Genomic DNA, 26,489 nt, shown 5'->3' with positions numbered 1-26,489 from the left:
AAACTCAGAAACAAATCTCCCTAACCTCTAGACCCGTGATGACGAACGTATGGTACGCGTGCCCGAAGTGGCACATGGAGCCATGTCGCCTAGCACGCTCGGTGTCACTCGTTCCTCTTCCGGGTTTCCGGCATGCATGTGCATGCGATGATCAGCTGGCCTTTGTGTGTGCGGCAATGCCGGAAACCGGAAGAGCTGGTCTTCTGTTTTCTGGCATGAGCATGCGCACTGGCCAGCTGATCAGTGTGTGTGCATGCACGGCAGTAACTGGAAGACTTGCTGGCCGGCAAACTGGAAGTATCTTATTTGGTGCACGCCTGCCCCCTGGAAAACTCCTCTTCCTGGTCATGGCCCCAACAAGTGCATGCATGAAGTGCTCCCTTTTCAGCACTTGGTGTTACGCACATGCACACTCCCTTTTCGGCACTTGCTGAGGAAAAGGTTTGCCATTACTGCTCTAGACTGTAAAACAGATGGAGTGAGATTTGTACTTTCAGACGTGCAAGATTCTGTTAATGTAGCCTTCTAATAAAGCAGAATTAACTCATCTGATCCTGTCTGCTCTACCTGAGAAGGCTGACATCAATCTTACAAGGAGCAATCTCCTGTCTCCCAAGGTCATTTCTGCATACCATACATAAATGGCATAAAACTATTAGGGGCTATGAGCTGATGAGCTTCTTGCAGCGGTGAAATCTCCCTGGTTCTATCCGGCTCGCCGAACCGGTAGTTCCAGTGGTGGGAGGCTACGTCCACTTGCCTGAATGTCATTACATCCCATTTTTTAACCATCTGCGCATGCGCAGAATGTTTTTGCATGCGCAGAAGAGGTGCGCATGCACATAGTGTGCATGTACTCCCACTTGGGAGCGCACCCAAACCAGAAGCGAAGGTAAGTGGATTTCACCGCTGCTTCTTTGACTCAGTGAGGGCAGAATCAAGGAACATCCCTTCCAGAAAAGAGAGAAGAGGAATTTCTTATACAGAGTTGGGGACAAAAGGGAAAAATGAAGATGATGTGCATACAGTGCAGTTATGGGAATGCCCAAACAAGCAAATATATAAGGACTGACTGCTTACGCAGAAAATCTGGGAGGGAAGTTGGAGCAGGAAAAGCAGGGTGACATTTGGAAGACCCCCAAATTTAAAGCTGATTTGTTGATAGAATGTTTTGGACCTTCTAGCTTACAAAGGAAAATTATTACTGAGTGTTTTGTTTCTGTGATGCTTCCAAGCATTTTGTTCCTTAATGGGGGTGCTAACAGCAATTTGACTAGTCAAGAATAGGTCAGGCAGTTCTTTGAATCCCACAGACTAAGGAAGCAATCCATGTGGTCTTCATGCTTACCTTTGGGACCACGTCCCATGAGCTCTTGAATTCAGGGCGTATTCCAGTTCAAAACGGCTACGCAAAGCAGCAACATGGCTGCGTCCGGGGCATCCCCGAGTGAGTAGGCAGTCTGACGAGGAGGATGGTGACAAGGAACCACTGCTGTTGCTGGAGGCTGGTGACATCAGCTGGATATAAGGAAGAGGACGTTATTAGTACCTATTTCTGACAACCCCAAAGTCCTGTTACAAAGGCTGTTATCCCTCCTATGTGTCACAGATGCTTTTGATAATGTCCTCAGCTATTTCCATTGATGGTGTCATGCTAGTTTTTCATTGTCCGATGGAGGATGGCCTTTGTAATCTGGGACTGTGAAAAACTTTTTGCTGTATATTTTTTTTGATCCAAAGATTTAAGTCCTCTCTCTTATTACACATATAGAGTATAAATCAGTTTTCTTTGATCAGCTTTTTAAAAAAAGTATGGTTTCTTTGTGATGGGCATAACAGTATTGCTATATTTATTACTGGAATGAGATCATTTCCCATATCATCTTATAGCAATATATTTAAAAGCAATGACTTCAGTTTATTGGATAGCTGGAAAGTGTATGGCAATTGCATCACACAAGAGTGAGCCAAATCATTAGAATAGGCAATACCAAATGTTGATATATAAATAAAATAATAGAGCTGCAACTTTTTAATGCTTAAGTTAATACTAGCAATGTCATGTGAAGTTTCTTCTGTAGGGATGAGAAAACGTAATTATTATTTTAAAATTTTTTGCCATCTACCAACTTAATTTTATGTAAAGTTAATCAAAATGAAAGAAACTCTCAATTTAACAGAATAGTGGGATGGGTGTCTGTTAAATCTAAACGTACAATGAATTGGAAGGGAATTAGTTCTATGTGTAAAATGATGTTAAATGCATGATAAAGTGTGAAATGGGATTTTACACAAGGATAAAATAGCTTTATGTATGTATAAAGCAGTAAATGGAATTTTACTCATGTATAAAACAACATTTGACATGTGCATTACACCTGAGAAAGGCAGTGCTCTAGATCAGAGGTCTTCAAACTTGGCAGCTTTTAAGACTTGTGGACTTCAACTCCCTGATCTAGATAGTATAGCACTAAAGGGAGGAAGGTATGTGTATGGGTGTGTATAAAATTTACTTATTACTCATTTCTTAAAAAATAAGAAGGAAAAAGTGCATGCAAAAAGGAAAACACAGTTGGTACAGAAATTTAATATCAATAAGTAGATAAAGAAATTAATGAGATTGTATAGTTATAGCTCAGTAACGATTGATGAGAAATTGATGAAAAACTCCAAAGTATGTTAAATTATTTTAACAATGTGAAAAAGGATTTGTACTTCTGAGTTGAGTGCTGAAATCTCTACTCTTTGTTATATAACAATATAGAAAGAAAGAATTTAACTATTATAAATATTAGTTTCCAAATTCCCTTTTGTTATACTCTGACAGGAGAAAGGAATTAATTGCATAGAATATGCCACTTTCTGCTAGATGCTTAATAGACAGGAGAGATTAAAATGCTTTTGTGGTGTACATCAGCCTAGTGTGCACCCAAAGTCATAGTCACTGTTAAATAAGAGAGGTTAGAGTAGTTTTATTGGATGTTATTTTATTAATAGATCTTATTTTTTCATTACTTTTATTTATTACATATTTTTATTATATAAATTATAAATAAGAATTTCTTTACTTTTATTATTATTTATTTATAATAATAAGGTGGTGCAATGGTTAGAATGTAGTATTGCAGGCTAACCCTGCTCACAGCTGGGAGTTTGATCCTGACAGGCACCAAGTTGACTCAGTCTTCCATCCTTCTGAGGTTGGTAAAATAAGGACCCAGATTGTTGGGGGATAATATGCTGACTCTGTAAACCACTCACAGAATGCTATAAAGCACTATAGGGCACTATGTAGATCTAAGTGCTATTGCTATTTATTGGATGCTATTTGGCTGGTTGTTTGAAAACCCGATAGTATTTTGGAGTGTGGGTTGCTCCTAGACAAGATGCATCCTCTATGGAGCACTTGGAGGACTCTCATGCCCAAACATTGAAGCAAGATGTTATAATATTATTTATACAAAGTGTATGTGATCCAAAACCATACTTCTTGATTACAATCACTATTTATAAGATATGATTACCCATCTAACACATGCAGGTTTGGGGATGCCTGTTCATTGTTTGTTCTGGAACTATAAATATTTTGCTTCCAGTCACCCCAAAACCAGTCATTTTCATCTCCCAATGATGGGATTTAAGTAGACATTTAAGTGAATACAAGGCAATTCATAACCCATTGGGTCTTCCTTTCGGAGATATTGCCTTACTTTAACAGGGAAACTAAATGACCATAGTAAATAAAAGTAGTGGGAGTGGGAGTGATTTCTGACTTCCAGCTTGTGTTGCTTGTAGGAAGCTGACAGGGAGGTATCAGAAATCACTCCTTCTCTTTGGATGAGCCACAGAACTGCCTGCCAGTTTGCTGGGTGAGTGGGGGAAGAGTGAGGCACTGCAAGAAAAACTGCATCCCCATTCCCCATTCTGGCATGTCTCCAAGAGGAAGGTATAGGGAAGGTGCTGAACAAGTCATGAAAGGTGCACAGGATGCTTGAGAGGTGCCACATGGTGCGAGGAGGGCACACAGGATTGCAGCATGAGTCGGGAAGGTGGCAGGGTATATTTATGTAAGCAAGAGCTGTCAAACAGATTGGAGAGGATGTAAGTGGTCTGGCGCAGGTCAGGAAGGGTGCGTGTGGTATGCTTTGGTATGTGAAAGATGCTGTGCTGGCCAAGGAGAATGTATGGGCTTGGGGTGAGGTTGGTGAGGGTTTAGAGGTCTGCAACATGGGTCAGGAATGATACGCAGGAATGTGCAAGTGGCTGGCATAGCATGAGCACAGAGGGGATGGGGAGGTAGCACAGGTGGAGGGAGCATTACCTGATCAACTTGAGAGCTTCTTTGAAGTCTTCCCTATTGCTGACGCTCCCTGCTAGCTTCCCATAGTGAAAGATTTCGCTGGCAGGGAACATCAGCAATCATAGCCAAGCTTACACATCCTGCTGGCTTCCCCACTGACTTGTGGGAAGCTGGCAGAGAATAATGGAAATGACGATCATATGACTGTGGCTGACTATGGCAGTACTGAAGTAGCAACAGCACAGTGGCAATGAAGCAGCCACAACTTTCCTACTAAGTATTATTGCCATGGGAGTAATGGGTCCCATAATTCTGTAAATTAGTCATTTGAGCTACCTTCATTCAAAAATTGTTGCCTTGTGATGCACTGTTTCAGCCAATGGAAGGTTACAGATGAATGGACACAACAGAGTTAGTACTATATAGTTTCAGTCTAGATAACACATACATGACCACAAACTTCCAGATAATTACACTACAGCATGAATAGAGCAATTTTCTTTTCATTGGAACTGATATCATTTACTCTACCATCCACAGGGCAAAGAATTGTAATTTGCACTTTTTTTTATTAAAAAGATAATTTTATAGTGAAAACCTGTTTATTTTATTTTTAAAAAAATTCCACTTAATGTCAAAGACATGACTGCCTAAGCAGGAAAATCACTGAATATAGCCTCTTTCCTACATTATTAAAAAGATTCTGTAGGGTGGCAATAATGGATAATTTAATTTTTATGCTTGTATACCAGAAGGAAATTTCTCAAATATAGACAAAAAACACATCCAAGAACTAGCATAAAACTGCTACACTATGACACGACATTTATTTTTTAGAAGCAATATCAAAAATCACATTTCATTTTCTGAAAAGAAAAGGGAGACACAAATCCAAAGAATCTTCATGCCTCAGTCCACATGACTGACTAAGATTCTGCTTAACACCCCTTTATGTGAGTTTGGAACTCCATCTTGCATTCTTTTGTTAACATAATCCCTGGCTAGCTGAATATTGCTCCTATTTTGCCTTGAAATGTGGTACATCTCAAGGTGAGGTGTAATATGCAAGGGTCCCTCTCAAAGTCAGTTAAAACTCAAAAGGGGGTTAAATAGGGGTGCATTTTGGCCCTCCTGCTTTTCAACTTTTACATAAATGACATGGTAAAATGGCTAAACAAATCAAATCACCCCCCACCCCACCCCAAATAGGTGACTGAAGCATCGCCCTCCTGCTATATGCAGATGAGGTTGTGATCCTCTCCAGGACACCAGTAGGCCTTGAAAGAGCCTTGCGAGCCCTTCTTCAGTACTGTAATTACAATAAACTGGACATAAATATGAAAAAACAAAGATCCTGGCCTTTGCAAAAAGGCCAAAACTTTATTCATGGTTTCTAAATGGCCACAAAATAGAGCAAATACCTGGGGGTGATCATTCAGGCAATGGTTAAAGAAAAGCACCTGGAGAATATGCGGCTGCCTTGGGCCAAAGATCAGCGAGCACCAATCTTATTTTTTTCCACACAAAGGGAGGATACTATGTCCCTGCTGCTATTAAGCTTTTTGTGGCCAAGTCGCTAGAACAGCTCCTTTATGGGACCTTGCTCAGACCATCAGCTTCATGTTTTACATCATTAGAAATAGTTCAATCCAAATTCATTAGAGCAATTCTCCAGATGCCACGTTGTGTCTCAAATGCACTTCTGCGCCTGGAGTCAGGATTGATAAAAGTCGAAGCAAGAATCTGTATAGTGTCCTTAAATCTCTGGCTAAAGCTTAACTTCTTTCCGCAAGGTCTTGCTCCGTTAATCCTCCAAGACAAATTCTCTTCATCATGAATCAAGGCTGTCGAGTCCAACCTTGCCAAATTAGGCTTCTCCCCAGCTTTAACACTCAAGATGGACTATGATCTAGCAAGACAAACCTTGCGACAAAGGGTGGAGAACATTGAGAGGCAGGCGGACTTAGGGAAAGCTCTGCTGTTTCTGGCTCCAGATGCCATTAGATGTGTGGTTGCTCCTGCCAGATATCTGAGTCAGTTGGAATCAGCAAGCCACCAGAAAGCATTTGCACTTGCACGGTGCCATGTGCTTCCATCGGCCATTCTGTATGGCAAGTATAAAAGGATACCATTCACAGAAAGACTCTGTCCCTGCGGCTCAGGAGAGGTGGGAACTGTGGATCACATGCTCCTTAGATGTTCCTTTTATACGAAGATTAGGAAAAAAACATATTCTGCCAATAACTTCTAGGTATCCTGACCGTTCCGACACCACCTATCTTCAGTGGCTGCTTAAGGATGAACAGTCCATAACTACAGCACAGGTGGCCAGATTCTGTGCAGCAACACTGGGGATTCGTCACAAATATGTGTCTTCTCCACCATAGTGATGTTACATAACAATTGTAGCTAACCCTTTGCACTGCTTAGTCATTTCCCTTTTAGTGATGAACAACGGGCCACACAGTTTAGGGATTGCAACTATCCTATAGTCAGACCATGACATCCATTGACACTGGATTTTATTATAGATTTTAGTTGTTATTTATTATTTTATACTAGAATTATATATATATATATATATATATATATAGATAGATAGATAGATAGATAGATAGATTTTAGTTATTTATTATTTTATACTAGAATTCTCTCTCTCTCTCTCTCTCTCTCTCTCTCTCTCTCTCTCTCTCTCTCTCTCTCTCTCTCTCTCTCTCTCTCTCTCTCTCTATATATATATATATATATATATATATATATATATATATATATTGTTCTTTTAATTCGTAAGTTCATATGTATAATACTTTTCTAGTCAGGGTTTTTTCTTACGTAGCTCAAGATGTTTGTATAGCCATAGTGGGTGATATCTCAAATCACCACTTTAAGTTTAAGTCTCACAAAAGACAACACAAAATGTCTGATAAAGCCTGATATATATATATATATCCCAAATTGCAGCACAGAGTTGTTGCTTTTCAGCAAGATACAAAAAGCCCAGAAACTTGTGAATGAGATTTCACAGAACTAGGGCTGAAGAACAACTTAGCTTACGTAGGTAAAACCTGGCTAGAAAGAATATGCATATATATGTGTGTGTGTGTGTGTGTGTGTGTGTGTGTGTGTTTCTTTTAGCCAGGTTTCTCCTACGTAACCAAGATTTTTCTTTCTACAGCCCTAGCTCAGTGGCAATAGCCTTCATACTTCTGTATATTTATACAAAGTCAGCTTATATATATATATATACTGAGTGCTTTTATTTGTTCTGGTCTAAGACTGTAATAATAAATTGCATTATTGTATTGCCTTGAAATGTATACAAGCTCCCCTCCTGGATTGGAATTCAGATGAACGGTTGTCAGTGTATTAGAATAGGGAGCTCTTTTTGAGATGGCAGTTAAAATTGAAATATTGCTTCACTGTGCTTCAACCAAGAAATACACATACTGAGCAAGGGTGAAATGCTCCCAGATCAGACCAGACCACCTGGTCCGGTAGCGACCTTGGCTGGTGGTTCAGTAATATGTTTTTTACCTTCTGTGCACGCGCAGAAGGTTTTGCGCATGTGCAGAAGGTCTGCACGCACACGTGACCTGCGCAGCCTGTGTGCTTCTGAATCGGTAAGGAAGGTAAGTAGATTTCACCCCTGATACTGAGCGCTCTCAAAAGTATTTTCATCCTTACGTAATATGACCTGGGTATTTTACAGTGTACAGACCACACCTGGCCCTTGGGCTAATCCTATCCAGCCCATGTGAGGACAATTAGAAATTAGAAATCGTATGAAAGTTAGTGTACCACAGGGGCAGGAGAAGAAGCCCAGTTGGGTCTAGCTTTGTGCTGTTGCCATGTTGCTCTTTCAGTCGGCTGGTGGCCACACGAGGGTGAGGAGAGAAAGCATTTTTCTGCACCTGCACAGTGCTCGCTCCTCACCTGGAGCAGCCTGAGGAGATGGCAGCGGCAGTCATTGTATGAAGAGACCTGGGCTTCACAACCCACTATTGCCTCAGTCAAAACATGGCCTTGCAGGTGAGCAGAGCCAGGAGCTATGGATTCAGTCCTCCACAAAAGTCCCAGTTCCTCATGTGGTTCCTTGAGAAAATTAATTGCTTACCTCTGTATTACCTGCTGCTGATAGAACCTGGAAAGAAAAATGGATACTGGGAACCAGCATCCTGACCCTTCCACTTAGGAATGGTGAAATACCTTGGAAACTTTTCTAATGTACATGCACAGGTGGTATTTCTAAGAACTGATTGCTAAAATTGAACATGCTTACAGTGCCCCAATATTTATCATTCATGCACTGAAGTCAAGTTTGGCCAGCTCAACCATTTATTTTAGAAAATATTCAATCCATTTTTTTCTCTTCCTAGTGAAAGGTATCCTTTTCCCTGATGAAATACGAAAGCTTGGGTTTCAAAATCAAGAATAATACTAATAGCAATAGAACTTAGGCTTATAAACTACTTTGCACTGCTTTACAGCTCTCTCTAAGCGGTTTACAGAGTCAGCATATTGCCCCTAACAAACTGGGTCCTCATTTTACCGCTGAGAAAACCTTGAGCCAGTGAGAATTGAACTGCTGGCAGTTGGCAGAATTAGCCTGCAGTACTGCATTCTAACCACTGTGCCACCATAAAGGTATAGTAAGGCCTTGGAAGGGAGCAAGTTTGGTGTAGCGGTTAAAGGCACCAGGATATAAATGGGAAGATCATGAATTCTAGTCTTGCCTTAGACAAGAAGATATGGCCCCAGTTCTACATGTCTGAAATTAGGAAATTAGGGAGATGATGTCAGGCTCCAAAAAGCAAGAAAAACACACAAGGTTACTTTTGAGCCATTTTCTTTATTGTTCCTCATCTATAGACAGAAATCTTGTGCAACAGGAGCAGGAGTGTCAAACTCGTGGCCCTCGGGCCAAATGCATCACGTGCTGGCCACGCCCACCTACCCCTGGTTTAGCAAAGGGGGGAGAAGTCACGATATGTCACGTTACAACAATGTGATGCCATGAGTTTGACACTCCTGAACTAGAGCAACTTTTTTCATCATTAAAGATATACTCTGAAAATTCTAGAGAGGCGCTATCTTGACCCTCTGTTTTCCAACCAAACTATCTAAACTTTGCTGTCTCTCGCTCCTCTGAATGCAGCCCCTCTGTCCTGGGAATCCATGTTACATTCCACTACACTCTAGATAGAAATTTAAAGATACAATACTTTCAAATACACCAGTTTTTTTAAAAAAACTTACTGTGCTTCTTATATCAGTAAATGATGTAATAACAATCAGAGGCTCAATAGTTTTTACTATTTCCATGTTTAGGACTTCTGCTTTATGATCTGCAGTTCTGATAATGTTCCAGTGGTGTGGAAGAAGTGATCGTGGCACCACAGGGCTTGGCGCTTTGATAGTATTGCTGATTAATTCTAGTTCATTAACTCTAATATTTGGATTCTTTCATAGTGTAATCCTGAAAGCAACATCATTAAGATACTGCGTACAATATTTTAAAAAACTGGAATACTTTGAATTAAATTGCCTGTAAGCTCTCCTGAAGAGATGCAAATATACCTTGCTTGTGCTAATTAAATTACATTAATCACATTTGGTTAATTAAGCTTATTTAGCAAGGAGCTTCAGTGTGGTCCAGGGGATTTGCTGTGGAAAAACGTTTTGCTCATGTACTCATGTCCACGCTACAATGTTAATCCAAACTCCTATCTCTTGGATCACTTTAGTGGTTATAAGGATGAAGACTGAGGTAAATGTAAGGTAGTTTAGTCATCATGTTGTAGCATAAATTATAGATTTGTCTGTTCTATTTCTTGAGACTTTAGAACGATCTCCTACAGAGAGTTGAAGACAAAAGACACATTTGATCTTAACTTGATCTAATTATTTTAGTATGCTTCTCCCATAAAGTTGTTGCTGAACAGAGGGCAGAAACTTAAATAAGTATAAAATGCATAAGTTAGATTCCCCCTCTCCCCCAGTATAGCTGAATTTTGCTACATCAGTCTTGTGACAGTTATCATTACTCTGGCTGCCTGTTGGGATGTAACCAGAGAGGGGATTGTGTCCATTTGTTGAGCATTTTGAAGCTCAGAGAAAACATCTTTAACTATATCTGGTCCACCATACTTGGTCCTCTTCCTCTGTTGCTGTCACTATGCCCATGATGGTGAACCTATGGCATGCGTGCCAGAGGTGGCACGCAGCGCCCTCTCTGATGGCATGTGAGACGTTGCCCCAGTTCAGCTCTGCTGCGCATGTGCGCACGCCTCCTGCTAGCCAGCTGGTCTTTGGGTCTCTGCTGCACATGCATGAGGGGCGGGGCATGTGCGGGTGGGCGTGTGTGCATGTACAGGCGTGGGGCCCATGTGCAGGGAGGCATGCGCGGGCCTCACGTGCACATGCACGGGGTTGGGGCACATGCAGGGGCCACGTGTGAATGCACGAGGGCAGGGTGCATGCACAGGGGTGTGCGCCCATTGCATTAGGGGGGGTTGGGGGCGAGCATGCACATTCGCGCACGCGCACACTTTGGGCACTTGGTCTGGAAAAGGTTAGCCATCACTGCAGTAGGCTTTTTTTTTTTTGCTTTTTGCTTTTTGCTAATAGGGAATTTTCATTTGTAGCAGCAAGTCACACAACAGGACTGATGGCATTGTATGATATGACTATGTGAAACCATTGGAGACAAAGTTTGATTCAGCTCCTTTCACCTGGTCTTCCAGTCTAATGGCAGTGTGACAGACTGAGCGAAGAGGCATTCTGTAAAGAGAGAGTTGTCTTGTAGAGATATGGCAGAAAGTGGATCAATAAGACTCTTTTCAATTTGCTTTAAAAAAAAACAAACTTGTTTCCGTGGAGAAAATAAAGGAACTTCTTTTTTTTAAAGTAAAATTGAAAAGCGCAAGGATTTTTACTGCTGGCCAGTAGCTGATCACTTATTGGCTAGATCAGAAGAGGAATCAGATATTGGCTGAGAAGGGTACATTCTGATTGGCTGTTTTTTTCTTGGTTAAAAAACAATATTGTTATAATCAGCAGGGAAAATATACAGTATGGATGCCTGGGGTGTATACACTCATTTTCCTAATTGTTGCTGTTAAAATGTTATGTAGGTTTTTACAATGCTTAAGAAACCCTGGAAAAAAAAGTTCATACAAAAGTGACAAAGGGATTTAAAAAATAAAATTGTTAAGTACATTAGAGAAAATGATTTTTTTTCAAACCGCCTTCAATTTTCAGAGTTACTCCTTGTTTTCAGCCAAGAGAAATAATGAGGGTTTTAGGTATTTCCAATTATGATGACCTAGCTTTTTTCCCCTTTGTTAGAGCATTTATTATACTTCTTTTTCATCAAATTGCTTAGTTTGCAAAACAAAAAAAAAAAACCAAAAAAAACCAAAACCAAATAGCTTAGGCTCCAAAGAAAACAGAGTAGAATATCTCAAAAGTATATCTGAATTTTTTCAGTAAGCAATCAATGAATCATTGTTTATTGTTCAAAATTAGCCACCCATATTTAGTAACAAACAGATTTTGTTCTTACCTCTATGTTGCACAGACATTCTTCTAAGTTGGACACTACTTCAGAAAACTCAGGTCTTCCCTACAAATGCAGCAAGACAATAACAATATGAATGTTGTGACAATGCCTTTCACGTTTTGCAAGCAGATATTTATAATTTTGAAGACTACTTGCTTGGATCTCAAGATAGCTTAGCTTAAAGAAGTTAAGAAAATATTTTTGTTATCTTCTCTATTCTGGAGGCATTTGCAAGTCCCTGAGAGACTGGGTGGGTAAAATTATTTCCCTGAATTATATGAGAGTAAGGCAGAAGAGAGTAGAACTTTCTACTTTATAATCCAATACCATTTTTGGTTGATTCTTTCTTTCCCATCAACTTTATAGTCTTATCCCACATTACTTAGAATAGACCATAATTTTCCATAGGAAATTTTTAGTGATTATGGAGGGATATATCTTTCTGTGAACTTCACTAAATGATCTATCTTTCAGTTCAAACTACTGAAAAGAATTGTTTTACAGGATCCATGGTGATAGTGACCTGAAAGAAAATGAAAATGTAAAGTACACATTCAAGCAAATGGCCATAACAGTGTAATTTTACACATGTATGGATGAGTCTCAGTTGTCTATAACACTTTGCGGTAAAAGGGTTTAGAAATAGGCCCTTGAAAATATCAATTTGCTTTGTAGAAGTGGCCAAAAAGGGGAAGTTCTATGTACTGGTGATTATTAGAAAATTGAAGGAAAATAAAAGGATAGGAACAGATATAATTTATGGTATAACATTGTAGTGTACCATTCTTGTTCCCTCATTTCAAAAAGAATATGGAAGACTTGGAAAAGGTGAAGAAAGCAGCAATCAGAAATTGGATCATCTATAAAGAAAGATTGAAGGGTTATGTTTGAAGATCCAACAATTATGTTTGAGATAGGGATAAAAAAGGGGTTAAAAATTACCCATTATATATAAAAAAAGCACGGAGAAATTGTGCTCCTGCTCTTATAATACTAACATTGGGCATTGTCTAATGAAATGGATTAATAGCAGATTTAGGGAAGACAAAATAAAACACTTCTATATATTTTAGCACATGGATTTAATAGACACAACATATAAATGATGACTATTGGCTTAACTGATTTTAAAACAAAACAGACAAGTACCATTCAGCAAAATAGATAGCTAGAAGAAGCTTTCATTATGCGACATTGTAAAAGGTCCTGCAGTAGGGCTTTGCCTTCACCCTATACTGTAGTCTCAATTTTTGAGAAGCAGCTATATTTAAGGAAAAGAAGTTGGAGTAAATAAATCCATGGGCTTATCAAACAGGTTTTTTCCCTTATGTTTTTAACTATTTGCTCAGTTTCAATGGTCTGCTTGAATCTGTGCATAATATTACTCCTTTAAACGTATTTTTTTAATTGTTTAAATTACTTTTCTGTCTAAAATTTGATAGCACCTTAATTTATTTTTATTTGTTTAAATTTCTATACCGCCCTTCTCCAATATAGGACTCAGGGCGGTGAACAGCCAAAGTAAAAACAAGACATACATACAAAACATACAAAATCTAAAAACTGATTAAAATAATTAAATATCTTGGCCGTAATTAAAACTGTTCCAATTTAAAATCAATTTAAAATTTGACTCAAGCCAGCCCAGCTAGTTGAAATAAATGGGTTTTCAGGGCCCGACGAAAAATCCGGAGGTCTGTTATTGTACGTAACTCTGGGGGGAGGTTGTTCCAGAGGGTGGGCGCCACCACAGAGAAGGCTCTCCCCCTGGGGGTCACCAGCCGACATTGTCTGGTGGACGGCACCCTGAGGAGGCCCACTCTGTGTGAGCGTACTGGCCGGTGGGAGGCTATTGGTGGCAGAAGGCGGTCTCGTAAGTACCCCGGCCCTAAGCCATGGAGCGCTTTAAAGGTGGTCACCAACACCTTGAAGCGCACCTGGAAGACCACCGGGAGCCAGTGCAGCTCGCGCAGGAGAGGTGTCACATGGGAGCGCCTCGTCGCCCCCATAATCCCCCGTGCGGCCGCGTTTAATGAATGTTAAAACCACCTAGAGTCGCTTAGACATGTGATAAGTGGCACATAAATTTAATAAATAAAAAGAATTTAAAATAAATAAAATATGCTTTATTAAATGCTTTTTTTCAGCTCCCAAAGCTTTTTTCAGTGAAGGGGGAAAAAAAAGAACAGCATACTTTAACCATCATATATTGCTTCTCTTAATGCCAAATAGGTGGATATCTAACTGTAAGTGAAAGAATGTTTCACATATTCATAGTTCAAAGCTCACATAAATGGAAATCTGATAGATTCATGTCTAGAATTTGACTCTGTTTTCTGTTGTCTAGTCTGGTTGTCATTTAAGATATTCCAAATGGAAACATATAGTCTCGTTTACCCAGCTGAACTGACTAACATCTACTTTTTTTAAAGGGACTTTTTAAAAAAACCGCTGTGATTAATTTTCATTGTAGAGCTGCAGGGATATAATGATCAGAATAATAAAAATGTCAGGCCCCACAATATATTTATTTGTTCTTTCTGTTTCCCTTCTAGGTGCCCTGCTCATTCTGCTTGCTATGCTATTTCACTTAATAGCGCCGTGCCCCTCTTCATGCATGGTATGCTCTGAAGAAGTTACTCTGTGCCAAGGGTTAACATATATACTAGGTAACCAAGTCAGACACTTTAAAGAGAACTCATATTTATTCTGTACTGTAAGTTCACCCAGCCCGGCTGTAATTGTATTGACTGCTTCTTATGCCTGCTGCTGAGAGGTAAATTTTCGGAGAGCTAGCCTTTCACATTTTGACTGAAGAGTGATAGCATTGTTTCATTTCTCTTTGCCTTGGGGCCTTATCCAAACTATTCCAAGCCCTTCAGAGGTAATTGAAAACCTTTGTTACCGAGAACAGTCATTTCACTCAGCCAAACGCTTTAAGAAAAACAAAATAGATCATTTTAATAAGTTTTGTCCACATTTTGTGCAAAGTTCAAGCTGTCCGCTGGCTGAATGAGCTATCAATTGCCTTCTAACCCCGCCAAGGAATCTTTCAGCATTAGCAAGATTAAGTGATGTAGCACTGATACAGATTAGCATCATAAAGTGCATTATAATTCTGAAAGAATGTCTTTTCTCTTCTCCTCCCACCTCTTGATGCTAAATGATCTGTAGAAATGCTAACAAGATACAGTGGCTGTGTTCATTACTATTGCTTGCCTAAGTCAACAATTTAATCAGACACCTGATTAACAAATTTAAAGTAGGGTTTGGTTTGTGTACTCATTCTTAGTGGCGGGGTGGTGGTGGGGGGAATTAGCAGGAAAAAAATGTAGCTCAATAGTGGTTAAAGTAGTAGTGAATTAATAATGCCTTCTCATTATGTATTTATTTTTATTGTTTAAATTTCCCCCCTCTCTGTCCACAGAGCACTCAAGAAGGTCATAGTGCTCTCTTTTTGTCTATAATGATGTTAAATATGAACTTAGTAATATCCAGAATTCTGTAATGCTCTATTTGGTCCCTCCTTTTCATTATAAAGTTGCCAATGAAAGTGCCTTTTCACAGTAAAACACTGATCTTCCCAACAAGTGATTCAGCAAAGGGACAAAAGAGGAACATTCCGTTAGATTTGCTCCTGAGCATCCTGATTTTTTGCTTTTATTTTGATCAGCTATTTCCCTCAGGGTTTGCTGTCACTATATTTGTTGGTCCATATTGTCTTAATTTTCTTATCCACAGGTCTATCATAGCTGTGTGTTTTGGAGCTCCCGCTTCCTGCAGAAAGATCAGGTGCTTGACCCAAAATCCAAGAATTAAAATAGCACTGCAAAGTGATCATAAAGAAAAACATAAAAAAGGATAGCACTGCATCTTTGTATGCAAAAGTGCTTCTCAGTAAGTTTGTATGCAAGGAAAAAAAAAGATAGATTATAAATTAAGCATGTCAAATGTGGGCTGCAAAAAAACCAGATGACCACTAGATTGCAGCAAGCAGATATAGAATGGTAATTCTTTGTTACTTTACTAACAATTTAACAACCACCTCATCAAATATGCCATAGAAAATATAAGCAAGATCCTGGACATGGCAATGGTAGGATCCACATATCATTAGCTCTTCTTCCTCCTCCTCCTCCTCATATTTGAGATTAGGCCCTCTCCTAAGAAGAGGAGAATTGATCATTGGCCATGCAAAGATTAGCCTTTGGGGAAAATGTCCTCTTTTTAAATGAAATGGTAAAGCTTTTAGGAGAAACAGGGAAAAAAGAAACATCAAAATAAGATCATAACTGAGGACTGGAGAAGTGCTGTTGACATTCTGTAGATTGGAATGATGAGGATGTTGTGACAAACCTCCAATGGCAAAAGTGCATTCATTGTAGAAGGGACAATGCAGTCAAATACTGGGCATCTTTGAAATTTTTGTATATGGGATCTATCAGAATCAAATGTTATCCAGGAAGGAATGTAAGTTGTCTGTTAGACAGATAACTAATTCAAGGTTTATATGGCATTCAGATCATGTTGACATCTGAAAGCCAGAAACATGAAGGAACCAGGCATATTGATTATAAAAACATTCGGTGTTAATGGGCACAGATGAACAATCCTTATAAATGATTCAATAAGCCAAGGCAACAATGCTGGTCAGGTATAATTTACATTCTTCTTTAGGTCCTCCAAGCAAAGCGCATAAGTGTACAATTTGTACAAAATATATTCAATACATGTCCTTTAAGATGGAATCCATTAAAAGGGATCATTTCACTAGAAAAGCACTAAGAAAAAATATGCAGGTTTTCAAGCCAGTCTATGAATTGATCAGAATAACTGAGGTCTTGCACAGAAAGCCCCTTTTATTAAAAAATTCTTATACAAGTTTGTTTTATATCTAATACTTTATGACAAATCTCTAATATTAGGACCACAAAGAGGCAGAGACAGTTGTGTCTGTAAAGATTTACTTGCTCTATAAGATCACATTTTCTACTTCAGTCATTCTATACATTTGTAGAATTAGCAGGGCAGTAATCAATGGCCTAGGGGGCCATTGGCATGTTAATTTCTTGAAATAGAAACAAATCTCCTTTAAGCATGTTAAGCATTCAAGGAACACTTATATGAGACAAGGCCTTACCCATGGCCGCCATTGTGCTTGCTTTAGTCTTAATGAAAAGCTAATTTGGCTGTGAAGATGGAAGGACCCAATGATTTTAAGCGCTAATCAAAATCAATACAAATTAAACTTGCACTTCCTAAGATGAATTCCCTGACTTTGAAAGTTGTACGTGGAAGAATTGATACCAATTTAATTAAACCACACTGTAATTGAAAGCTGTGTGAAAGTCACTGGTTTCCAGGGAATAATGTAAAAATTTTTCTTTACCTGCTCTTAACATTTGTGAGTTCTCATTCAAGATTGTGCTTGAAAGGCAATTCAAAGCAATGCTGAAAGTATTCTATATCATCTTGATTGGTCATGCCAAGAAGCATGCAAAATTGTTATTGCTTCTTTCCTCTAGGATTGCTTCATAAAATCAGAGATTGCTAGAAAACTTTCTGAGTGTAATAGGAATAACTTCTAGATTACACTTGATAGCTAAATAGTACAGTCAACTTGACAATACAGCCAGTCTAATGGTTAAGGCACCTGACTAGGAACTGGAAGACTATGAATTCGAGACCCACCAAAGGCACACAAACTAGCTGAGTGACCTTGGGCCAATCACTCTCTGTCAGCCCTAAGAAGCAGGTAATGGCAAATCATTGCAAAAAACATTGAGAAAAAAACTGTAAGGGGCATGTCTAGGCTATTACCAGAGTCAACATAACATGAATTGACATCACCACCCCAACGATTATGCACATCTTTCACAACAGAATATGTATATGTCTGCAAAAAGTGAACAGCATCATGCAGAATTGTGCTGAACAAAATGCTAGGAATAGAGATATGGTTCAAGACTAAGAACAATTGCAAGATGGAGAATGCTATTCAGAACGTAGAGCAAGGTTGGGTCAGAATGAAAGGTCAGATAATAAATAGACTAGATACAATAAAATATGAAACAGACACACCAAATAATATAAGAAAGGAAGACATGGCAAAAGAAAGAGGAATATACTGTAAAAGGAGTGATTCATTCTACTTAAAAAAACCCAAGACTATAACAAATAGATATACACTCACAATATGTAAACAGACTCTCCCAACCCGGCCAACTTACATTTTCTTTATCCCATCTTTAATAATGCACACACAACACACACAACATATTATCCCATCTTTAATACAGGACTTTAATATTCCATCTTTAACACAGGCTTCTTTTGCTTCTTGTTAGAATTGTTTATCTCACCGCCATGCACTCCCCTTGGAGGCCACCCTGGTGAGGTTTGCTCCTGCGTGTCCTTTTACTATTTCCAAGTTCTGTTCCACAAGTTGTTGGATGGGTAGGTGTATCATACTTGGCTGCAAAAAGAATTCAGACAACTACTAGATCAAGAGGGTGGTGAGCTACAGAGGGCCTGGGATGAAATGGATTATCTGGACCATTTTTTAAATCAGGATTGAGGATGGACTATAGTACTGAGACAGTATTAGTCACATTCTGTGGATGATTTCAGAGGGCTTATTTAAATGAACAATCAGCTGCATTGTGTAGCTTGGTTTCTTATGTAGTTCGATTGCTTGTACAATGCTTTTGTCACAAATAATAGTTAATTAGTAATAACTAATAGCTGTTATTTAATTAGTCTTTTGTCTAAAGGCTTTGCTTTAAGCTTTGTGACTGGACTGTGTATTATATTAGGTAACACTATTCATCTAGCAAATACTGTAATCAAGTCTTGCAGCCTAATTCACCAACATGCTGGAATTCAAGGTCTTGCATCAACAATCAATCAAATTATTTTCATTTTCAGTCAGCCATGTGTTCTGCTAATACTTCTATAGCATTAAAGAATTCTGTTTCTTTAAAGCCTGTAATACTTGAATTGTGGAAAAGAGGCTCACCTTATCTGTTCTAAGAAACAATTGGCAGATGTAAGAGAGGCTTAATTTTACTCCAAGTTTCCTTCATGCTCCTGTAGATTTCAGAGTCCAAACTTGGTTATATGATAAAGGGACATCACAAAAAACAGTGCTGTTAACTCACTGTAAAAACCACTGTTTGGCTTGCTAAAATGGTTACTCATTCAACAGTAGCATTCTAGTCATCCATCCATCATGCTTGCGCTTGTGTGATACGCAGGCTAAAACTCGGCTAATCTATCCTCCAGAGGACATGATTGAAAGCAATACACATCTCAGCAAGGAGCCATTCTCTAATGCATTAATGAGAAACCCAGGGGAAATCCTTCAAGGCATCAATAAGCGAACAGCATGCCTAGCCCTCCGTCAAGTTTATTACTTTTTACCTGAGACAATAAAATCCATATTGTAAAGGGAAAACAGCACATGACCTCCTAGCACAGATAAACATTAACAGCAGTAAATTGGTGGGGGACCTCAAATGCCATTGCTACACAGGAGAGGCGCCTTTCTGGGAATGCTTGAGAGCTTCATGTCAGGATCGAGGTGGGGTCATCGAACAGCATGTGGGAAGCTTGTATGGTGCTTGCTTGTCCTATGCTTGAATGAAAGCATTGATGGTTTCTCACATCCGCAAGAAAGGGGGGACTTTTTAAAATATTACAGCCCGTCATGTCACCTCCTCCGCCAAATGATTGTAATAAGGAATGCTTTAACTTGTGATGCCTGGTGGAACAGATGGTTTTCTGTTTTCTGAACAAATAGGTCATGTCGGAACACAGTGAAAGAAATTATGAATTCATGGGTAAAGAATGAATGTTGCACGAAGGTTTTGATGAATCTAAGGCAGGGTCTGAACAACTAGGAAGCCAAAAGAGGACTGGTGGTGGCTCAATCCTGAAAGGAAAGATTGATTATGTTATTCAGAGGTCGAATGAAGACTTGCCATTGGCATAGCAGAGTCAGGCCGCACTGATTAAGAAATTGGTCTACTCTAGCCATCATGTTTGTCTGCCCTGGATGTATTATGGTAATGTTATGGGATATTTTATTACACAATTTTCCCATGGGTTTGGAAATATATCTGCCTGCATGAAGGCAGTATTATCCTGGAAGACTTTGATAGCAATGCACTTTTTGGCCTGCCATTTATTTATTGGGAAAGTCTAGAACTGTGTAATCAACTCATGAAGGCAACAAAGGCCTCCTCTGCCAAATTCATTCCACAGCCAAACTGAAAGATCATAAGGCATTCTAGATATTATGTCCATAATACCTTTCTGCTTGTAATAGGTTGTATAAGCCAAAGATACAAGAAAGAATAAGACTCATCACTCACCCCTTTCCATGAAATACTGAGGTCAATTATAATCTCACCTTAAGGGGAAATGGGGATCTTATAAAGGATATACATCCAGAATATGTTCTCAAATGCTCTGCCAGTAATGTTAGATGCACAATAAAATCATTAACAAGAAATAAGCCTGTGCAATACCCTGATTTTAAACATCTGTCTCCATAACTGGATAGTGGAAACATTATTTATGAAAAAAATTCCACTTTTCTAATATCTACACATCACAACTCTCATTCCCAATGTAAACATTTGGTATAAGACTGTAAAACTGAAAATAGATTCTAATTTGAACTAGTTCTATGTCAATATTTTCAACACAGATGAAAATACTGCTTTTCCGCAAATAGTTGAAATTCAGATAGCAATTCCAAACACACTGAATATACAATGTTATTATTTAGCAAGGCTCTTCCTTTATGATCCAAACCCCTCTATAATGTCACCTCACTAGTAGCGTTCATTTCAGTAAGGTCTTTTCAAATGTTCACTGAAATGTATTATTATTTCGTGTTGATTTGGGTACATTATAAATAATCTTTCATTCATCATCGGAACAGCTTCCCTAGTTGTCTCGATGTCAATTTTTCTACCCATGAGTTGCGGATTATAACTATACATTTCCTTTCATTTTCCCTTTTTTAAAATAAGGTGAAAAGGGATTATAAAATTGTTATTTGATTTGAAAAAATGATTATTTATGTGATCTATTTTACTGTGTTTTATTAGCCTCCATAAAGTGTTCAAATTACATAGCAAATATAAATTTTGGACTTGACTTTACTAATTCTTTAGTTTGGGGTATTTTTTTTTATATTTTTATATTGCATTTCCAAAAAAGACATAAGGTCTAGAAATATCATGTTTTAAAAATACAGCATTTTATAATTATGACATAATAACATACTGAATGTTGATAGGAACTTATTTGACCATCTTGCTCATTTGTATATGGTGAAGTGGGTATTTATTCAAAAATTATTCCAAACCTGACTTAAAGCTTAAATTCCATATTTTTTTACTTCTCAGTTCTGCTATTACTTTTCCTCATCTTCCTTTAACCTGCAAGACATGACTAGTATTAAAGCAGAGGATGTGAATTACATATTTGTACAAATATAGAAATATAATTATACTTTTCTTCTTTTCTCATAGCTGCTCCTGTATCTACCCAAGCTTTGATTATTACTGATGGAAGTATCACTTCAGTAGAAGGGTTTAACCTCTCTTTCCTACTTAATGCAACTTTCCTAAGCCTCAGTACTAATGGGATTAAAGCATTTAATGATGATGCCTTCCTTGGACTTAGAACACTGAAGACTTTGCTGCTGGACCAGAACCAAATATCAAGCTTTTCTATCACATACAGCACGTTTCATGAACTTCAGAAGCTTCAGGTGCTGGTGCTCAGCAACAACGTTTTAAGTACCATTTATGGCACCTGGTTCAAGAACATGAAGGCTCTTATTAGACTCCATTTAAATGGAAATCAGCTTACCAGCATCAATGCTGACAGCTTTGAGATGGCAAATCTTGGCAACCTCAGAATCCTGGATCTATCAAACAATTTCATTAACTCTATTGCAAAGAGAGCCTTCCATGGCCTGCCTCAGCTGATAGAAATAGACCTTTCTAGAAACAGGCTAGCTCTTATCCCTGACACATTTTCTCCACTTGGTCAATTAAAACTTCTTAGCCTGGACCAGAATTGGTGGAACTGCACATGCAAACTTTATGATTTAGCTTCCTTTCTAAGGCAATATGTGAATTCATCAAAAATACTCAGAAATCCTGAAAATATGAACTGCACAGCTTCTGAAAACCCATCGGTAACAAATCTGCTTCAACTCACAAAGATCAACTGTAAGTCTGCACTGAAGCAACCATCCAGAATTTTAAAAAAAGGGAAAAAGAAATATGGGCGAGACATTGCATTGGTAGCACTCTTCTCCTTTGTAGGTAATGATTCTCTTAACAAAGTGTTGCTTGTTCAGTCCCTAGTTTGTTTTATGTTTATATTCAGGGATATTTCAGGGATTGAAATTTTTTAACAACCGGTTCTGTGGGCATGGCTTGGTGGGCGTGGCTTGGTGGTCATGTGACTGGGAGGGCATGGCCAACTCGACGTCACTCATGGCAAGACGGGGCCAGCTGATGGTGTGATTTGCCGGTGCTCCGAACTGCGCAAAATCATAACAACCGGTTTGCCCGAACTGGTCCGAACCGGTTGAATCCCACCCGTTTGTATTGGCATTCTTCACTGTTTATGAAGTAAGAAAAAAATCACAGAGGCAGACATAAAATCTGACAATGATCAATCTTCCCTAACCTGATTTTCATTCAGATGTGTTGTGACCACAACTGCCAAAAGCAGTTTGGCCATTTAGAAAATGGCGGTTCAGGGTTGTGGAGAATAATTAATCTCATAACATGAATTTGCTAGAAAACTAGCTGCCACTTCTAGAGTTCCCTCTTGCATAGAGTGCTCTAAATTATGTTTGCTTCTTTTTGCTTCCTTTTTCTATTTTTATAGAGATACCTATATAAAAAAGCACTCTGCTGCAATTGGCCATAATTGTATTGTCCAAGAAGGTTTAGGAGGCCCATTTTGGCCCATAGAGAGATAGATGATCCTGGAGTCTGCCATTTTGCAATATGTCAGCTTTTGCCTTTGACTGTGAAGCCAGCCTTGCCATTTTGACTTTTTTGAAATCATCCCCCTCACCTGAGGCATTGCTGCTGAGGCAACAAGCTGTCTGCAACCAACTTTGGTTTATTTTGTGTAGATTCTCTCCCAGTCAATATTTCCATTTTCCCATTGTAAGGAGTATTTGTATCCTACTGGTGCTGTTTATTTTAAGAGGTTTCCAAATGTCAACTGAAAAAGCTCCATACAAATTAATTATTGTTAAAATGTTGTTGGGGGCCCAGTAAATATATATGTGTGTTCACAGCAACTTATTTTGATGAAGTCAGCACAGTGGATTTGTTTTGCTGCTCTTCTGAATTACAAATTCTCATTTCATAAACTGAGCAGAAGCGTTCACAATCTGATCTTGTGTTACACTGTTCACGTTATAGTTGTAGTCTACTTGTCTGAACAAGATATTTGTAATGGTTGGTTTCCAACATGCTACAGGAATCAACGCTCACATGCTTATCGAGCAGTGTCCTCTCCTACGCCTGGTATAGGATATATTTCATTATTTTGGAATGGTGGACTAGTTGCTTCTTGGATATGACCCTCAGCACTGCTCAGCTGACAATACAATAATCTCTATCCTTAAAAAAAACCTGCTAAAAATATATCTATATTTTGGAATCGAAATGCTTGCCTGAAGTTATATCATTGCCTGAAGCTATACCATCTTAGGCTCTGATCTTATTTCATTTCACAAACTAAGAAATATTAAGCACACATTGCATGTGGAAGAGAGACGGCCAAGATAAAAATAAAAGCTATGAGGATGCCGAAAGAATTGATAAATGATATTTTTCTCCCTTCTGGAGTCAAACAAAAGTGTTAGTTTAGTAGCTCTTTATTTGAAATAGCAAACCGTCTATGTACATAAAAATGCTGAGGTTCCATAGACACTTAAACTCATCCTGGGTTTTCCTCCTTTTTCCTTGTATTATTTACTTTGCAATCTTACTTGTACATTACTGGAATCTATACATAAGCTTAAATTAATTGGAATGCTTCAAAAATGTGTATAAAATTAGCAGGGTGGGAGACTGTTCCATCACCATGTAGCTTTATGCATTATATATTTCATTTAATTCTTAAAAAATATTCTATGCAAAATCATTGACATATATAGACATAAAAATATGAGGGGATTTAATTGATTCCCTATGCAACTCTCCTCTTCTGCTACATTCAATAATCTCATATTGCGGGAGTTATGTTGTTTTATTACATCTGTATTTCAATGTCTAATATGAACACTTTTACTTCTCTTACTGTAATATCTTGATAAACTTTCTATTTGTTACAGGAGGTGCTGGCCTCACTTGCCTAGCTTTAGCCTTCTTTAACAGGAAACTTCAGTCTGACACAGTAAATGGATGCCCATCAGAAAATTGCTGTTGCCGAGTCCTAGACGGATCTCAATGTGATCATGAGCCAAGAAATTACCTCACTAAGAGATACTGTAACTGCCACTTAACTTGGGAAAATGAAATAAAAGTTATGTCGAGGTTGGGTGCTGGTGAGGAAATGCCATATTTACAGAAAAATAGTTGTCAAGAAACAATAGAGCCAGAGTGTAAGTGCGCAGGCCCAAAAACCCCATTTGGAAGCATTCAAAGTAAGAATGAACCAACGGAAAACAAGCATTTCTTATGCTTTAAATGTAAACTGCTTCAATCTTTCCCTCAAGAAGCTTCCCAGAATATAGAAGTACCTCATGAAACAGAGTTAGCACTGCAAAAATATTTCCAAAGAACTCAACATTTAGAAAACTCTGGGCAATCATTAAATGCAAGATTAAAAGATGATACGACTTTCAATCAAGGTAAGTAATCTTCCAGAAAGAGAAAATGAAAAAAAAAAAAATTCCTTCCCTGAATATTGTTTTAGCTGATATCCTTGACATAACATATTGCAACATAAAAATGAAACTGGAGTCTATGGCTCCTGGATCCAAGAATGTTTGAGCAAGAGAAGTTAATCAGAAATGTAATTAAATCCCATGCCAAGATAGCCTACCTGCAACAGAACAATGGTTTCGATATGTGGGACTAAATACATTGTTAGTAGCTACACAGATACAAAATGAAGGTTACTACAGAGATGTGGAATACAGTAGATACATATAATATACAAATTCAGCCATTTTCTTTGATTTTGGATCTCTGATAACAATAGCACAAAGATGGTGGTAGTTTCATGAAAAGGGCAGCTTCCTGGCACAGAAAGTTTGAGATGACGTCAGAGGAAGGAAGAAAAGCACATTCAATTTGGGGAGGGGGGGTAATAGCTCTCAATCATATCCATGAAGGTGATGACTGGTAATTGAGTCATTTTGCAGTGAGATGAGTGGTAAACGAATTTAATAAAATGAATAAATAAATAGGGAATGGGAAGGACAAAACTCAATAAATCGCTGGCACAAATTGGTATAAAAAGGGAACAATGAAAATTTAGACATGGTTGGTTGAAGTAAGAAAAAGGGAGGAAGGGAGAGAAAAAAGCTCAGAGATATAGAAGAGAAGAAAACTACATTACATGGTGGGCAGGAAAATAGAGTGGAGAACGGACAGTTCACAGACTTATTTGACTTTCACCATCATAGTATTCAACAAATAACAACAAACTGGGTACATCTTTTCTATCCAGAAGTTATCATATTGTTATCTTACATAGCCTATACATTACAGTTCCCCTTTTCGGCTTTTTGGACTGGCGGGGGGTTGGGGGGGCAGAGAGGGGATGGATCTGCATGCATGGCAGATAAGTGCATGCACATGGGCACAGCTCCATTTGTGCAAGAGGTGGTTGCTCTACCCCTCTCTCATGTAAATAGAGCCCATGCACCTTTGCTTGCCTGCTGCTTGCATGAGGGGAACGTGTGTGTGTGTGCTTGCACGAGTGGGGATGTGCATGCATGCACATGCTCGCCTACCACTTCTGTGTCCCGGTTCCAAAATGCTTAAGGTCTGGTAGTGGGCTGTGGCCAGGAGTTGTTGAACCCTGGTATACATGATAATTACTTCTGGTCAAAGTCAATTTTTTAAAAATTCCAAGCATTCATTTCAGATGTTAAAGAAATGTTCCCTCTGAATGAATGTTAAAGACAGCACTTCTTCAGTTGATTATATTTTGCAGAGGAAGAGAGAAATGAGCCAGTTGTTCCAGAGAAGATACTTTTGTGGGGGCGGGCATCAGTGTTGAAGGTGTTCCAAACATCTGCTTAATCAGTATATGAAAACTCCCTCTACATGTGTTAAGTTTCAACATTTGCTATTTAGCAGGAATCAGAAGTGACACACGGCAAGGAGGACGTTCAAGGCCTGTCTGTGCTTTGGTACCGGAGAAGCTTGGGGAACATTTAGCAAATGAGTTGTGTCAGTCTCTTTCTCAGACTGAGTGTGATGACTGCTTCAAGCCTTACAAGCAAAGGCACCTAATTACAGCCTTGTCATCGACAACAGAAGAGTCCAAGGAACACTGTGTGCAAGCGGCATTAGAACACCAGAGATCACAATGTGAATTCTTAGCAAGGAGCAGGAATAT

The 26,489-nt window shown here is 38.7% G+C and overlaps 2 protein-coding genes across 3 annotated transcripts in view; one reads left to right on the top strand and one right to left on the bottom strand.

Moving 5' to 3' along the window:
- The window catches only part of LOC117677329 (serine/threonine-protein kinase TNNI3K), a 238,156-nt gene that overhangs the window by 24,747 nt on the left and 186,920 nt on the right, over positions 1–26,489 (bottom strand). For both annotated transcript variants that reach the window (XM_087889820.1, XM_060689981.2), the window contains 2 exons: positions 11,865–11,924; positions 1,349–1,518 (listed from right to left, as the gene is read on the bottom strand). In XM_087889820.1, the coding sequence (XP_087745946.1) occupies positions 1,349–1,518; positions 11,865–11,924 (230 nt within the window). The remainder of the gene's footprint in view (positions 1–1,348; positions 1,519–11,864; positions 11,925–26,489) is intronic.
- Positions 12,454–26,465, top strand: LRRC53 (leucine rich repeat containing 53). The gene is made up of 7 exons (XM_087888811.1): positions 12,454–12,487; positions 14,417–14,530; positions 21,407–22,114; positions 23,333–23,437; positions 24,250–24,462; positions 24,634–24,768; positions 26,362–26,465. The coding sequence occupies exons 1-7, from the start codon at positions 12,454–12,456 to the stop codon at positions 26,463–26,465; spliced, it is 1,413 nt and encodes a 470-aa protein (XP_087744937.1).

This window comes from Pantherophis guttatus, chromosome 3 (assembly GCF_059756535.1).
Source record: "Pantherophis guttatus breed Tessera chromosome 3, ASM5975653v1, whole genome shotgun sequence".
In the NCBI taxonomy this organism is placed as follows: domain Eukaryota; kingdom Metazoa; phylum Chordata; class Lepidosauria; order Squamata; family Colubridae; genus Pantherophis; species Pantherophis guttatus.
Note: the sequence above shows the minus strand (reverse complement) of the source record. Positions and strands in the feature narration are given on the sequence as shown.

Excerpts from the sequence above, each read along its gene's own strand:
- LRRC53 (XM_087888811.1), top strand. The coding sequence starts at position 12,454 with ATGGATGAGTCTCAGTTGTCTATAACACTTTGCG. Across the intron at positions 12,488-14,416 it reads GTTGTCTATAACACTTTGCG|GTGCCCTGCTCATTCTGCTT; the intron begins GTAAAAGGGTTT and ends TTTCCCTTCTAG. Across the intron at positions 24,769-26,361 it reads TGATACGACTTTCAATCAAG|CCTTACAAGCAAAGGCACCT; the intron begins GTAAGTAATCTT and ends GACTGCTTCAAG.